The 16,591-nt window shown below is 41.9% G+C and overlaps 1 protein-coding gene across 1 annotated transcript; it reads right to left on the bottom strand.

Moving 5' to 3' along the window:
- Nucleotides 1-486: 486 nt before the first annotated feature.
- LOC139292742 (calcium-responsive transcription factor-like) lies at nt 487-12,275 on the bottom strand. The gene is made up of 15 exons (XM_070915111.1): nt 12,222-12,275; nt 11,552-11,836; nt 11,360-11,465; nt 11,177-11,261; nt 10,171-10,249; nt 9,401-9,590; nt 7,741-7,855; nt 7,502-7,645; nt 7,184-7,331; nt 3,781-3,884; nt 2,394-2,532; nt 2,120-2,186; nt 1,572-1,663; nt 1,276-1,477; nt 487-610 (listed from the first exon to the last, which is right to left on the bottom strand). The coding sequence occupies exons 1-15, from the start codon at nt 12,273-12,275 to the stop codon at nt 516-518; spliced, it is 1,905 nt and encodes a 634-aa protein (XP_070771212.1). The 3' UTR covers nt 487-515.
- Nucleotides 12,276-16,591: the final 4,316 nt, after the last annotated feature.

The following is a 16,591-nucleotide window of genomic DNA, read 5'->3' as shown; positions in this document are numbered from 1 at the left end:
GGGGGGGGGGGGGGGTTGGGACATCCAGCTGTTTATGTTATATGGGCAGCAAATGTACTGGTGTCAGAAGGTTTAAGTGACGGGTACCGCTGTGCATCATCGGCGTAGCTATGGAAGGAGATGTTGTGATGACTGTCTGTCCCCAGGGTAACATTTACAGGGCAAACAGAACAGGTACCAAGACTGATCCTTGTGGTATTCCATGTACAGAGAAAAGGCCATTATTTCTAGTTTACCCCGACAGAAATTCTAATAATAATAAATAATTTCCACATGATTCAACTTTGCTGCTTTTTCAATAATTTTCAATCTCTCTGTAAAACTTCCTGTACAGATGTTTCACAGTAAAAACCCTTCAACAGCTCAAAGGACAAAATCCATCTAATTTCTGGCAGGCTTTTAATTTGAAATTAGTAAGAAGTTTACCACAAAATGATAAAAACAGTAAAGTTGAAACAATTGGAATAAATTAATGTTAAAATAGATAGTAGATTCAACATGTCAACAAGTCTGATTCAACACGAACCAGTGGAGTCCTCCAATTCCTTCATTTTCATCTCCTCCTCTTCCTCTTTCACCTCCACCTGAAGCAGGTTTACATCAACCAGAGCTGAAAACAAAACAGAGTATTACTTTATCTGACTGACTGAAAACTGGGCTTCAAATAACTGACCATTCGCTAACCACGACCCTCAAACAGTGATGGTCCAGTCACATTAACCACAGGTCTCTTTCAGTCTTTAACCAAAAGCACCTAAAAGCACAAGAGCAAAATTTATATATATCTATATATATATATATAGATATAGATATATCTATATATATATATGTGATACCATGACCTGAGACCTGTTAGCTTTAGCCTCAGCTTGTTAGCATGATACCATGACCTGGGACCTGTTAGCTTTAGCCTCATCTTGTTAGCATGATACCATGACCTGAAACCTGTTAGCTTTAGCCTCAGCTTGTTAGCATGATACCATGACCTGGGACCTATCAGCTTTAGCCTCATCTTGTTAGCATGATACCATGACCTGAAACCTGTTAGCTTTAGTCTCAGCTTGTTAGCATGATACCATGACCTGGGACCTGTTAGCTTTAGCCTCATCTTGTTAGCATGATACCATGACCTGGGGCCTGTTAGCTTTAGCCTCAGCTTGTTAGCATGATACCATGACCTGGGGCCTGTTAGCTTTAGCCTCAGTCTGTTACATTCATCCCACATTCTAAAATGTAAAGATTGACAGGTTAGCAATGTATGATTAGCATCCTCACTGTTGACAGGAGAGTTGATGATCTGCAGCTGGACGTTCTCTCTGTTCTGTAGAACCACCTGCCTGGTTCCTTCACCAAGCTGTTGCCCTTCATCGTGCACCTCTTCTGGGCCCGAAGCCCCCGCTGACTCCCCCACCGGAGTCTGGAGGATGGAAGAGGGGGGGTGTGGGGAGAGAGGAGGAGGGAGTGGCTGGAGGATTCCCTGTCAGAAGAAACACATTTTATACTTAAAATAAACTTCAGCTCCAGTGGGACTGACTGTGAACTGATTGATTATTGTTTAGTGTTTTTCTGACCTGCAGCTGAGCAAAGATCTTCGGCTGCAGAGAAGAGAGAGAGCTGAAGAGCTGAACAGCTTCAGGAGACAAAGAGTCACTGCCGTCCACAACTGGAGACACAGAGACAAAGAGAGACATGAGCACTAAATGTGAAGTAGCTGGAGCTGGACGGTGTGGAGGGACAAGATCAGTGCCCTCCTGGATGACCCCTGTAGGACTCCACCATCCACTGTGATGTCCGTATGCTGTTTAATGTGTAGACACTGTTGCTACTTATGTTTGCATACTTTCCCTTTACAAGTAGAATCGTCTCATGTTAAAGCTGGTAACAGAGTGGATTCATCACGTGTTTACATACTGTATGTCAGTGTATACAAATGTAACATTCCTGAAGAAAAGATTTATTAATCAAGAATATCAGTGAAAGTCTTAGTTTTAAACCTGCACTAACTGATGTTTCTGCTATTTTATTTTTATTTATTCCATTCAAAGAGTTTTTTATCTGTTTTCTGACCTCTCAGCTCGTTGTATTGTGTGTGTGTGTGTGTGTGTGATGTGTGTGTTACCCTCTGCAGCAGGAGTCAGTGTCAGTGTGACCGTCTCCATCAGAGGGTCACTTCTCTCTTCTGTCCACTAGAGGGAGACACAGACACAGTTTGAAGCCCTTTTGTTCAGAGGTGCTGCTGAAGTGACTGAACCACGAGAAGACAAACTATGAATCATGTCACTTTATTTTTATTAACTGTGTGGCCCAGTAACTCGTTGGAACCTTTTATTTATTATATGTTAGCAAATTTTCAAAAAATTTAAATGATGGAAACATGACAGTGTGTATGCGACCTCAGCAGTGGTGGTCAGCCCCAAGGCCTTCTGGGACTCGTGGATGTGGTTCTTGATGTCGTTGACGGTGGGGAAGTATCTCAGGTTGTGTCTCTCTGGAGGACCGTCGCATTTAAACAGCTCCTTCTCCACAAACCGCCTGACGACAGACAACACACACAACCTCAACGCACAACACACAACCCCACTGCACAACACACAACCTCACCGCACAACACACAACCCCACTGCACAACACACAACCCCACTGCACAACCTCACCGCACAACACACAACCTCAACACACAACACACAACCTCAACACACAACCTCACCGCACAACACACAACCTCAACACAGAACCTCACCGCACAACACACAACCTCACCGCACAACACACAACCTCAACACACAACCTCACCGCACAACACACAACCTCACCGCACAACACACAACCTCACCGCACAACACACAACCTCACCGCACAACACACAACCTCAACACACAACCTCAACACACAACCTCACCGCACAACACACAACCTCAACGCACAACCTCACTGCACAACACACAACCTCACCGCACCACACACAACCTCACCACACAACCTCACCGCACAACCTCAACACACAACACACAACCTCACCGCACAACACACAACCTCACCACACAACACACAACCTCACCGCACAACCTCACCGCACAACACACAACCTCACCACACAACAAACACACAACCTCAATACACAACCTCAACGCACAACCTCACCGCACAACACACAACCTCACCACACAACAAACACACAACCTCAATACACAACCTCAACGCACAACCTCACCGCACAACACACAACCTCACCGCACAATACACAACCTCAACACACAACCTCACCGCACAACACACAACCTCAACACACAACCTCACCGCACAACACACAACCACAACACACAACCTCACTGCACAACACACAACCTCAACACACAACACACAACCTCAACACACAACCTCACCGCACAACACACAACCACAACACACAACCTCACCGCACGACGCACAACCTCACCGCACAACGCACAACCTCAACACACAACCTCACCGCACAACACACAACCTCAACGCACAACCTCAACGCACAACCTCACCACACATCACACAACGCACAACCTCACCGCACAACACACAACCTCAACGCACAACACACAACCTCAACGCACAACACACAACCTCAACACACAACCTCACCGCACAACACACAACCTCACCGCACAACACACAACCTCACCGCACAACACACAACCACAACACACAACCTCACCACACAACCTCACCGCACAACACACAACCTCACACACACTGTACCTGCAACACACCCTAACACCTGGTGAGTGTCTCAGGCGCGGTTCCTACCTGAGCTGCTTGCGGACGCTGTAGACCTGATGATGACCTGCAGCCACCAGCTGTCTGATCCTCTCTGCCACTCGAGGGTGGAGGCGAGATGGGATGACTCCGTCCTGAGGGGGAGGGAACGGTTAGTGTGCTGCTAATACAGAGATGCTGACTACCATACTACTACTACACTACACTACCTCAATTTTTATTGTGAATGTTTAAGTGCAATACATGTATAGTGCAATACATATATAGTTATACACTACAGTGCAACACATCCATACATATATATATACATTGTTACTGTATATATATATATATTTTATACCTCACTTCACTTAAATACTGTAAATGTGTATATTTTTTATTTTCTATTTCTTATTTTTATATTTTGTACATACCTTTAGTTCTAAATTATGCTATTTTTCTACTCTGGAATGGGAGCACCGGTACTGTACAATTTCCCCCCGGGGATCAATAAAGTATTTCTGATTCTGATTCTGATTCTGAACAAACTATCATCATGATCAATTCATACAATCAATAATCGAAATCTGCTGATCAAGTTCCTGATCTCAATCCGGCTCGTGAACCCTTTATATCCTAATGACTCCATGATCTTTCCTCCAGCGCCACCTTCAGGACAGACTTTACATTACTGGTAAGGCCTCCTGGATCCTCTTCAAGAAACCACAGAAATCCCTCAATGATTTTTAACCTCCTCAAGAACCCCTAAACCTCCCACACAGTCTCCTTGAACTTTCTGTAGGATTTATAAAAGCATCTGTAAAATATTTTAAATATCCTCACTTCTCCTGCTCCTTGAAAGGAAATGGCGCTCCACCAAACTAGAGGAATCACGTTTAATTTGGCAAGATAGTCTTAGAACTTATAGGAAGGCCCTCTGTAAAGCCAGAGCAGCCTATTACTCAACATTAATAGAAGAGAACAAGAACAACCCCAGGTTTCTCTTCAGCACTGTAGCCAGGCTGACAGAAAGTCACAGCTCTATGGAGCCATGTATTCCTATAACCCTCAGCAGTAATGACTGCATGAGCTTCTTTAATGATAAAATTCTAACTATTAGAGACAGAATTGATCACCTCCTGTCTTCAGGTGGTACCTTACCTTCAAACAGGAATCTCAGAAATAGCTGTAAAACCTGATGTATATTTAGATTGCTTTTCTCCCATTGACCTTCACCAAATTACTAAAACTATCTCTTCATCTAAGCCATCAACTTGTCTCTTAGACCCCATCCCAACCTGGCTGCTCAAAGAGGTTTTACCTTTAGTCAGCACGTCTTTACTAGACATGATCAATCTGTCTTTATTAACAGGCTACGTACCACAGTCCTTTAAAGTAGCTGTAATTAAACCTCTTCTTAAAAAGACCACACTTGATCCAGAGGTTTTAGCCAACTATAGACCTATATCTCACCTTCCCTTTCTCTCCAAGATTCTTGAGAAAGCAGTCGCCAACCAGCTGTGTGACTTTCTACATGACAATAGGTTGCTTGAGGACTTTCAGTCAGGTTTCAGAGCTCATCATAGCACAGAGACAGCACTGGTGAAAGTTACAAATGACCTTCTAACTGCATCAGACAAAGGACTTGTCTCTGTACTTGTTTTGTTAGATCTTAGTGCTGCATTCGACACCATTGACCATCATATCCTATTACAGAGACTGGAACACTTAATTGGCATCAAAGGAACCGCACTTAGCTGGTTTAAGTCGTATTTATCAGATCGATCTCAGTATGTACATGTTAACGATGAATCCTCCATGTACGCCAAAGTCAGTCATGGAGTTCCACAAGGTCCTGTGCTTGGACCAATACTATTCACCTTATATATGCTTCCTTTAGGAGATATTATTAGAAAACACTCCATACATTTTCATTGCTATGCGGATGATACCCAGCTATATTTATCGATCAAGCCAGAAGAACCTCATCAGTTAGCCAAGCTCCAAGCATGCCTTAAGGACATAAAGACCTGGATGACCTGTAATTATCTGATGTTGAACTCTGACAAGACAGAAGTTATTGTTCTCGGCCCTGAACACCTCAGAAATACAATATCTAAGGATATTGTTACCCTAGATGGCATTGCCCTGGCCTCCAGCGCCACCGTGAGGAATCTCGGAGTTGTCTTTGATCAGGACATGTCCTTTATCTCCCACGTAAAACAAACTTCAAGAACTGCCTTCTTTCACCTCCGTAACATTGCAAAAATCAGGAAGATCCTGTCTCAAACAGATGCAGAAAAATTAGTCCATGCATTTGTCACGTCTAGGCTGGATTATTGCAATTCCTTATTATCAGGCTGTCCCAATAAGTCCCTGAGGACTCTCCAGCTGATCCAGAATGCTGCAGCACGTGTACTGACAGGAACCAGGAAAAGAGATCATATTTATCCTGTGTTAGCTTCTCTGCACTGGCTCCCTGTAAAATCTAGAATAGAGTTTAAAATCCTTCTCCTCACCTACAAAGCTCTTACTGGGCAGGCACCATCATATCTTAAAGAGCTCATAGTACCCTATTACCCCACTAGAGCACTCCGCTCCCAGAATGCAGGGCTGCTTGTGGTTCCTAGAGTCTCCACAAACAGAACAGGAGCCAGAGCCTTCAGCTATCAAGCCCTATCAAGACCAGCCCCCTAGTTATGCTGCTATAGGCCTACACTGCTGGGGGACTTCCCATGATGCACTGAGCTTTCTTTGCACATTCATCACAGTCCAATGCATGTTACTAACTTTATTTCTTCCCCGGAGTTTCTTTGTGCTTTGTCGACTCGTAGGTCGCTGTGGATCGTGGTCCTGGTACGCCTGGGTGGTGCTGCCGCCATGGGCCTGCCTGACTCTCATCACTACAGTTATTATGTTTAGTCGTAGTTCTGTTACTATTAAAGCTGCTATTATTAATCTCAGCTAATATTACAGCTATTTCTAGTGCTGCCATACATCTTTCCCTACCTGTCTGTCTGTCTGTCTATCTGTGTCTCTACGTCTATCTCTCTGTCTCTGTCTCTGTCTCTCTCCCTCTCTTTCTCTCTCTCTCTCTCTCTCTCTCTCTCAAACCCAACCGGTCAAAGCAGATGACCGCCCACCTAGAGTCTGGTTCTGCTCGAGGTTTCTGCCTCTTAAAAGGAAGTTTTTCCTTGCCACTGTCGCCAAAGTGCTTGCTCATGGTGGGAACTGTTGGGTCTCTGTAATAACATTATAAAGAGTCGGTCTAGACCTGCTCTATTTTGTAAAGTGTCATGAGATGACTTTGTTGTGATTTGGCGCTATATAAATAAAATTGAATTGAAATTGAATTGAATTGAGGGACTCAAGAAGTCTTGGAATCTCATCCAGGACTTCCTGAATCTCCTTCTGGACTTTCTAATATCATGTAAACCCTCAGTCACTCTCCTACCTGCTCTCCTGTCTCCTCCTCCTCCTCCTCCTCCTCCTCCTCTGGCTGTGTAGGGGGAGGGGGGAGGTCAGGTGAAGGCGGGGGGATGGGGGGCGTGTCCACAGTGTGATACAGGTGAGCTCTCTCTGTGGGGAGCTGCAGGTAAAACCTACAGAGAGAAACAGGTGAACAGGTGATGTTGAGTCCAGTAAAAGTTCAGCAGCTGATCTGAAGTCAGACACACTCAACTCTGCAGCAACAAGGAGTTTAGTTGTACCAGGTACTGGTACTTGTACACTCAGATAGGTTATAGAAAGTAAATGAAAGTTCATGTTGTACCTGATAACTCCTCCTGTCTCCAGGTTCTGGTTCTTCAGACTCTGAAAGGCCTTCTCCTGCTCCTGTCTCACTGTCTTCCTGTCTGCTGTCGGCTCTGTGGGAACTCTGAACTCTGGAAACTTTCGAACTTTCTTTATGTAAATCCTGAAACAGACCACAGTCACCAAACGACGGTCACGTTTCAGACACAAACATACTTGTGAAGTACTTGTATGTGTGTATATATGTGTGTAGTTCACCTGGCAGGACAGGTGGCTTTGTACGTGACCTCAGCAGCGGGTTCAGAGCTCCTGTTTGGCTGCAGTCCTTTCCTGCGAGGTCCGAACTGGCACTCCATCACAATCGCTCTGCTGCCTGAAGAGCATCAACAACAACAACGTTCACTAAACTAACTAAAGCTCCGTCCTGTCTTCACCCCTCCTCCTTTCTCTATTTCCTGCTTTTATTTCTATTCCTCTTATCATCTGTGTTCCAGTGCTGGAGGAAGTACTCAGGTCCTTTACTGCAGTAAAAGTACTAATACCACACTGTATAAATACTCCTGCATGTAAAATGTTCCTTCAGTAAAAGTCTGTAAGTATAATCAGTAAAATTCTGTCATTAGAGTATTATTCCTCCTCATTAATGTGAAGCAGGATGTTACTGTTGGAGTTGAGGTGGAGCTCATTCTGAACTATCAGCTAATGATTATTAGTTCACTGTGGATGAATCAGCTGATTATTTTCTCCATTAATCGATGGATTGTTTGGTCACAATGACCCAGAGCGAGTGACGCCTTCACAAAGCTCCACATTATTAACAAGACATTACAATTATTAACAGCATTCAGAGGGAAAGCAGCACATCTGCATCTGAACAGCTGGAACCAGGAAATGGTTTCACACCATCAGTTCACTTCCTGTCAGTCCACTGATCCATTAATGGACTGATCGATTAATGGACTGATCGATTCAGCTGGACTTAATACACAGTTGAGTTTCATTTATAACAAAACATCATATTTTATAAACTCTATAAATGTTTTGAGGGTAAACATCTTTGTAAAGTAACTAGTAACCACAGCTGCACTCGCAAGTCACGTCACCAAGCTTCTGCCAACTTCGACCTATTTTTCACTCAAATCAACCAGTTTAACCTTTATTAATTTATTTTGCTTTCACAGTTAGCACAACAAACAGCATTTAGCTGTTTCCTGATAAACAACATTACATTAAAGTCGTGATGAAGCAGCATTTCGAGAGTCTCTAGCTTCCGTATTGTGACGTATTTCCGACTGAAACAGGAAGGCAGGCGGGATGTTCAGAGGAATGTGATTTGAACGTTGAAAAGTGGGTGTGTCATAACGGACGTGCTGTTGCTAGTTAGCTAACTCATGAATGTTAGCTTTAAAAGTTGAAGATTGATTGATGGGTGGAAGTCATTATATTATTGGTTGGTTCAAGCTTCTGTAAGTACACGTCATTTTTTGTTTTACACAAAGAAAACATGATTAGATTTAAGATTTAAGAATACAAAGAAATAGAATTGTTTTTGGCATATATTGTTAGATAGGTGCACAATATGACCAGGGGTGTGATCTAAAAGGCATTTTTCACTTCACCTCGACAGGATGTTTGAAAATGTATATCAAATTGTATTCACACAGAACAAGTAGATGGCAGTGTGGGACACATTTATATAGTTATATATATGAATGTCCCACACACACACATATATATATGTATATGTATATATAGTATGTGAGTAATAGGTAATAAGTATGAAAGTAAAAGGACAAACTGTCAACAACAAAAACAGCTTCCAGTCAGAGATATACAGGAGGAAACATTACTAAATAAAGTTAGGAAGTTCAAAACTGATCAAATGAACAAAAACATCATTAGAGAGAAATAATTGGACCTGCATTGACGAATGGGATGCCATCGTAGGGGACGTACTGAGACTTCCACATGAGTCGGGTTGCTGGTTTATCCACAGATGGAGACTGACGAGTCCCAAAGACACAACCGGTCTGCTGCTTATGGAGCACCAAGATGGCCTCCAACTCTGCCTCCGAGCAGCAGAAACCTCTGTAGGAATCTCCCAACTTCTACTGACACAAGAGGAGGAGGTCATGTTTGACAGATTCATAATAAATAATAATGTGTATATCATACAATGTATATAAAGATGGACAACATAACAGCTGACGTCATCACCCCCTGGTGGCTGGCTGCAGTATAAATCATAAGTCCCACACCCTTTGCGGATGGGACATGGGCCAAACTAAAAAATCAAAGTACACATCAAATACATTTTTGGGTTAGGGTTAGAGTTGAATTAGTTATTTGATGCTATAAAAACGGGGTGAAACGTCATGATTGACAGCTGTGATTAACTATGGTGTGCTCGTGATTGGGTCTGGTGGGTGCATGGGCGGGACGGTGGGACCTCGATGCCCCCCACCCCGCAATCACTACTGTGCAGACTCTGGTTCCAAATGACATCAGCAGCGCAAGATGGCAGCGGCCATATCTTTATTTTGTACAGTGGGAGAAAGTGGAGACGCGTCGGCCATCTATATACAGTCTGTGGTGGAGACGCGTCGGCCATCTTTATATACAGTCTGTGGCGGAGACGTGTCGGCCATCTTTATATACAGTCTGTGGTGGAGACGCGTTCAGACTGACCTGAGAGTTACGTAGCCTCAGAGTCCAGCTGGGGGCACTGGAGAGCAGCGGCTTCCTATGAGCAGAAACATCCAGACCGCTGAAACCAACACAAACACGGTTACACGCTCTCAAACAATGACGTTAAACTAAAGGAGGAGGAGGAGCCAGAGCCTCTTGGTTTAGCTCTGCTGCATTTACAGTAATGTTAATTAAAGAAATGAAAAATTCCCTTTTAACCCTTTTAGATCACATCCCCGGTCACACTGTGCACCTATTGAACAATATAAGCCACAACAATTACAAAAATTCTATTTCTTTGTATTCTTAAATCAAAATCTAATCATGTTTTCTTCCTGTAAAACAAAAAATGATGTGTGCTTACAGAAGCTTGAACCAACCAATAATATCATGACATCCAGCCACCAATCAACCTTCAACTTTTAGCAGCACAGAGCTAAGATTCATTAGTTAGTTAGATAGCAACAGCGTGGTACGTTGGTCACGCCCACTTTTCAACATTCAACTCAAATTCCTCTGAACGTTATGTTCCACCTGCCTTCCTGTTTCACTTGGAAATACGTCACAATACGGAAGCTAGAGACTCTCGAAATGCTGCTGCATGTAAGGGGGCGTGTTGTGACAAGAATCGTCACATGACCACATATTAATACGTTTACAGATGTTTTGACCAGCAGCCATAACAAACCATGGTTGTATTATACGACCTGTATCCCAGACACAAAGATGGCACCCAGTCCAATAAGATTTGCTCTATGGGGAAAATATTTTTTGGGCCACATCTGCGATATGCAGAAGGATAAGTGGAAGCAAGGCTGAGCGGCGGCACTGTATCCAGGTCTTATTATACATCCATGTGACAAACACACATCATGTGATCACTTCCTGAAAGAATCAACAAGTGACGAGGGTGAAATGGATTGTGGGATACTGAGAACTGAACAGTTGTTTTTTTTTGTTTAAGTATTTGCCCTTTGAAGGAGGCGGAGCCTGAAATGAGTCTGACAACCTGACGTCTGCGGTCTGCTCACTGGGAGGTCGACTGATGCTGGAGTCTGTTACCATGGTTACTGGGATGTTAACAACAGCACCTACACATATATTAACAAACAAAAATCCATAATTAGCAACTTCTAATTAGCACCGTCCTCCCCCTCCAATCAGAATCCTCCCAGTACAGCTCCAGTACCTGCTGGGCCACTGGAAAGCACAGCCAGCTGGGACCCAGAGAGCTGATTGGACGGGATGACAAACACCTCTCTACTCTCTGTCTCTGATTGGCCCGTCACAATCACCTGACAGTAAACACAGAAAACACTTTCATTTTAAAAAGTCATCTATAAACAGAAGTAAATGAATTAAATAAAAGAATCACTCTCACCATGTGTTCACCGGACAGCGTCTGACCTCGCTGCTCCAAGATGACCAGCTGACTCTGACACGCCACTGCGGGCGGAGCCAGCAGCTGTGATGTCACCCTAGTGTCAGCAGCTGGATCGGCATGGTCAGCAGCAGAAGGAGAAGTGTTTGTTTCTGTGGTCACAGTGGCAGCTGACGGTGGGCGGGGCCAGTCAACGGGAGGGGCGGGGCTTAGTGCAGCATCTGTTTCTGGTGAAAATAGCGAGGAGGCGGAGCTAAGCCTCAGATCTGATCCAGGATCTGCAGACTGGAGTGAAAAAGCATCAATTAGTCCATCTAAAAAAAATGTCCAAATTTTGATTATTGGCTCAAGATCAGCTTATAGCACATAAGATTTTTGCTGGACTTGAAAACTGAATGAGACACTGTGCATGTTTAGCCTAGCTTAGCACAAAGACACAAAGATTGTGAGAGAAACATCAAAGTAAAGAAAAACTAAAGCACACTTCAGGTGCTTCAGTTTTTCCCTCTGGACCTTCTCCTGAGGTGGTGTAAGAAACCAGATCTCAATCCAAATGTGTCTTGTTTGCATTTATACCTTCTGGGGCCAAACAGAAATCTGACATAGAGTTAAGCAAGACCACCAACTGCACACGGGCATGTTAGTGAACTTCTAGATCGGTCTGACTCACCTGTTCACATCCAGGTCTTTTGACATCACTGTTTCTGTCTGCCTCTGTCTCCATGGTAACTGATGTCCCAACATCAGTCTTCTGAATACAACACATTTGGAAATTATGTATCTTGCATATTTGCAGACAGACAGAAACTCATGCTGCAGTTGTTTTTCTACAGTTAAAAGGACAATGTGTTGTGTAATAATTGATCAAATTCTCTTCTCTTCATTTCAGGTTCAAAATGTAACACAGTGCCTATAAAAAGCATTGAAGGCTGAAGCTGCTGCCGAGGCTCCATCTACTAAATACTGACTGTATATCCGAGAAATTCTCCATTTGTACAGCTTTTATTCAAGTTTGAGGGAAAATAGTCAGATAATATCTGGTAAAAAAAAATAAATGAAGGGCAATTGGGAAATATTTGACTGACCCTGACACTAGTTTATCAGACAAACTGTTTTATACCACCATTTATAAATAAAAAAATAAACTTTACGTTTAGTAAACTTTGCACTTAATTCGTGCCATTAAAAAGCGCGTGTAACCTGAGTCAATAAGCTAAGAATAAACGAAAACTGAACGTTTCAAATGTTTCGGTTAAACTAACTACAGCTTAGTTTGTTATTCCGCCATGTTTGCCCGTCATGTTAGCATTAAGCTAACAGTGAGCTCTATAACGTTGTTTGTGTCGTTTCCTGCATTGAAATTGTCGTCACTGTGCTTGCTGTTAGCTGCTGTCGGCTTCTCTCTGCCGTCCCGCAGACTGTGAACGACTCAGCGGGCTCAAATATTTATATCAGTGAGGAAAACGAAAACGAGTCTACTCGACCTCGTCTTCAGTCTGTCGCCTCCCTCCGCTTCCGCTCACAACAAACACCCTTCGCATTTTTTTCTCCAGACCAACATCGGCTGGTTTGTCCTTCTGAGGACACCGTCGTCTGGGAAGCGTTGTATTAAAAAAATATTTAAACATATCCAATTATGTTTTATGATGACTAATACACCAGTGTATTAAACATTACAACTGAAGAATTTCCCCACCAAACTCCATTTAAAAAATCAAATATTATAAACCACCAAATGAACACAGCCTTGTTTGTAATACTGTAAGAGGTTAGAAATGTTAAGGATCCAGTCTTTAATTGTCTTGTACTCCAATACCTAATTTCCATTAGTCCATTCCATTATAGATTCACTATTCAATTCAGCATACGTCTGTGTGCGTGTGTGTGTGTGTGTGTGTGTGTGTGTGGCTACTACCATTACTACAACCACCACAACTACTACTTTCTAATTTACAGTAAATTAGAAAGTAAGCATTACACCAGACGATACAGCCGAAATCTTGAGACATTTAGTGCCATAAATGAAACACTTGGACACACTGGATCCTCTGCACTTTATTCAATGATGAACTTAAGCTTGTGGTATTTTTATGACGTTTCCTCTACATGGATTTACAACATGTTGGGATGAAACTCTTTGCATGAACCACCAAACTTGATTTATAATCTGTAGGAGCGTACAGCATGCTTTGTGTGAGTGCTGTGTGTTAACATTAAGAAGGATTGTGACATTTGAGCTTGCAGAATACAACACTAACAGTATACAGCGGTGGTAATTGGTCCCATATGAAAGTATACAATGTGTAATAATGTATACAGAGTACTTTCACTACTTAAAAATTCAAAACTATCATACATAAATACACATGGAAAACCAAAGAAGTACACAGCATATTCAACAACAGACAAGGAAGTTCAACTGTCCCAGAATCATCAGGAACCAGGGGACATACAGCAGTTAAACTTGCATTAAATATTGTTTTTTTTATCTACAATATAGCCGTGGCAGAGACTCCCCCTCCTGCATCTGTACTTTTGAAAATATTATACAGTAACTTGGATTTGACCAAGCAGTTAAAAAAACATCATCAGACAGCTAAAGAGACATCAGAAATAATATAAATAACAGTGGTGTGATATTTCATGCAGGAGGCTAAAATCTGTTCATCCTAAATGTAGTAATGCAGATGACATATAGATCCTGTTTATTGAGCATTATGATGATTATATAACAGCTACAGTAAATTACGTTAAAGGGTTAACATACCATTATAGACGCTTTCTGGCACATTTTCAGTTCAGTGTTATCATTATCACCAAGAACTGATTTTGGCTATTCTCACCCTGAACCAGTTAGCAGAAGGCTAAATGTGTGTTCAGACTCAAGACAAAGCACATTTCAGAGGAGTGTGATGGTATATAAACACAAACACAATAGGCACATTGCTAGCTAGCTAAAACTAATGTCTGTAATGTTGTACATTGACTGTTTGGGGTGAATAAACACTGCAAAAACACTCTGGTGGCCAAATTTGCTTGAATGATGTCAGGTGAAAATTTGTTTTGTACTCAGTCTGAACACACCTGTTCTCAAATCATCCTCAGTGAATCATTTTCTTCAGGTACTGTGAAGCCTGAATGGTTAAAAAAAAGAAGCTTCCAGAGCAGGGCTAGCTAAGCCAACTCTAGCTAAACCAGAGCTAGCTTACAACAAGGACTAACAACCAGAGCTAGCTAACAACCAGGGTTAAATTGTGGGAAATAATTGTTTGACCAATTCTCTACTGGTTAAAATCAATGTAGGGCATCTCTGGTTCCAGACAAGTTGGCATCCTGGTGCTAGAGTACAGTTATAGCCTAGTTGCCAGGTTGAAGAGTAGCCTCCTAAACCAGTAAGTGTCTGAGATCTACACTTAGCCCTGGTTCTAGAGTACAGTTAGCTGTGGGCTAAGTCATGCATGTCTGCCTTCACAAATCTCATGATGTAAAACAAACTATTCCCAGGGCACATCTGTATATACACATTAGTATATCTAAAAACAGTACAAACAGTAGAAAATACAAAATTAAAAAAACAGAAATACATTTTAGAAGGCATCTTAAAATACAATGAAGGTAAAACAACAGTATGATAACAATGTGGCTGTTGACAGTGTGGGTGAGGAATAGGAACGGAAAGACTGCATTGTTATTTTGCTCCGTAATTTGTGTGAAAATTAATCTGAAATTTAGGACAATGATGAACAGGAAAATAAAATGAAATCCAGATTTTAAAAAAAGTGCGAGAAATAAAGTGCATAGGGCTTACTAAATGTTAATAAGTTAACCTAATGTAGTTATACATTTACAGGAGCAGTTACAGGCATGTCACATACAAACATATAGAAATCCAAAGTATTACAATTTGGCATTAATAAAATCAGCCATTCAAAAAAAACATTTCAAATGTTCAGTGAAATGTAACTAATTAACAGTCACTTCGTTATAAAAAACAACAAATAAAAATAAAAGAAGAAAATGGAGTAACAAAATGTGTTTCGATTTCATTATCTCACCAATTTCTCAAACATGTCACACCAAACTCTATCAAAAGAGGTAACATTTTAAAAATGTTCTACTACAACTTCTACTACTGAATGTATATACCTTGTAAATAATGTAGAAATATAAATGATAAGGATCCACTTATCAGCATGTCTAATACACTGGGCATCACTTGTTTAGATTTAATTCAAACTTAAAGTACTAATTTTCAGGTAAAACAACACCTAGTACATGGCAAGCAAGTTTATAATGTGGTTATACTAAAATAAAGCGCTGTGGATCATTTATAAACTGAATTTACTAGCCCAACTCTGCACGTTGGCGACCCCCAAGTGTCAACCGGTGGTAACTGCTGCTTTCGAGGGCTGCATTATACTAAGATAATGAGACAGTGTCTGCAGGTTTACAGGAAAATCCAAATAAGAGCATCTTTAATTCACAATTTCAGTTACTTTGTAACACACTGTCAGATGTTAGTCCATCAGACAAGCATTTCGTTTGAAGCATACTGAGACCTTCAGATGTACCTAATAAACTGAAAACTTACTGTAGGATCGAGCCCTAAATCTACAATCAAAACCCAATTGAATCTGGATGGATTGGTGACTACCACAAAACAAGTTGTAAATAAGACAGCTTTGGAGTAGTTTGAAGGCCTATTTTGTCCACTGGATCAAATCTGTCCTTCACCTTCTTTCTTTTAACAGTTTCAGATTTTTCTCTCATCTTTCTTTATCTTCTGACGGTACCTGAGGAGGTTGTACGTGGCCGAGGTTACTCAGGTGACAAGGCTGATGGTTTGATAAACTCTGCACGTGGCTTATCTCTCTTCAAATGTTTGTCTTTTTCTTTTCGACTTCCTCTGTCCTTTCAGCCCTAACATGGTGGTTGAGACACTTCATAAAAGAAAGTGCAAATTAGATGTCAATCTGTTGATAAATCTGAGCCAAACACATTGTCAACAGGAGGAGGCATCATGAGCTGACTGCATAGCTT

Source organism: Enoplosus armatus, chromosome 11, assembly GCF_043641665.1.
Source record: "Enoplosus armatus isolate fEnoArm2 chromosome 11, fEnoArm2.hap1, whole genome shotgun sequence".
NCBI classification, from domain to species: domain Eukaryota; kingdom Metazoa; phylum Chordata; class Actinopteri; order Centrarchiformes; family Enoplosidae; genus Enoplosus; species Enoplosus armatus.
The sequence above is the reverse complement of the archived record's forward strand: the minus strand, read 5'-3'. Positions and strand labels throughout refer to the sequence as shown.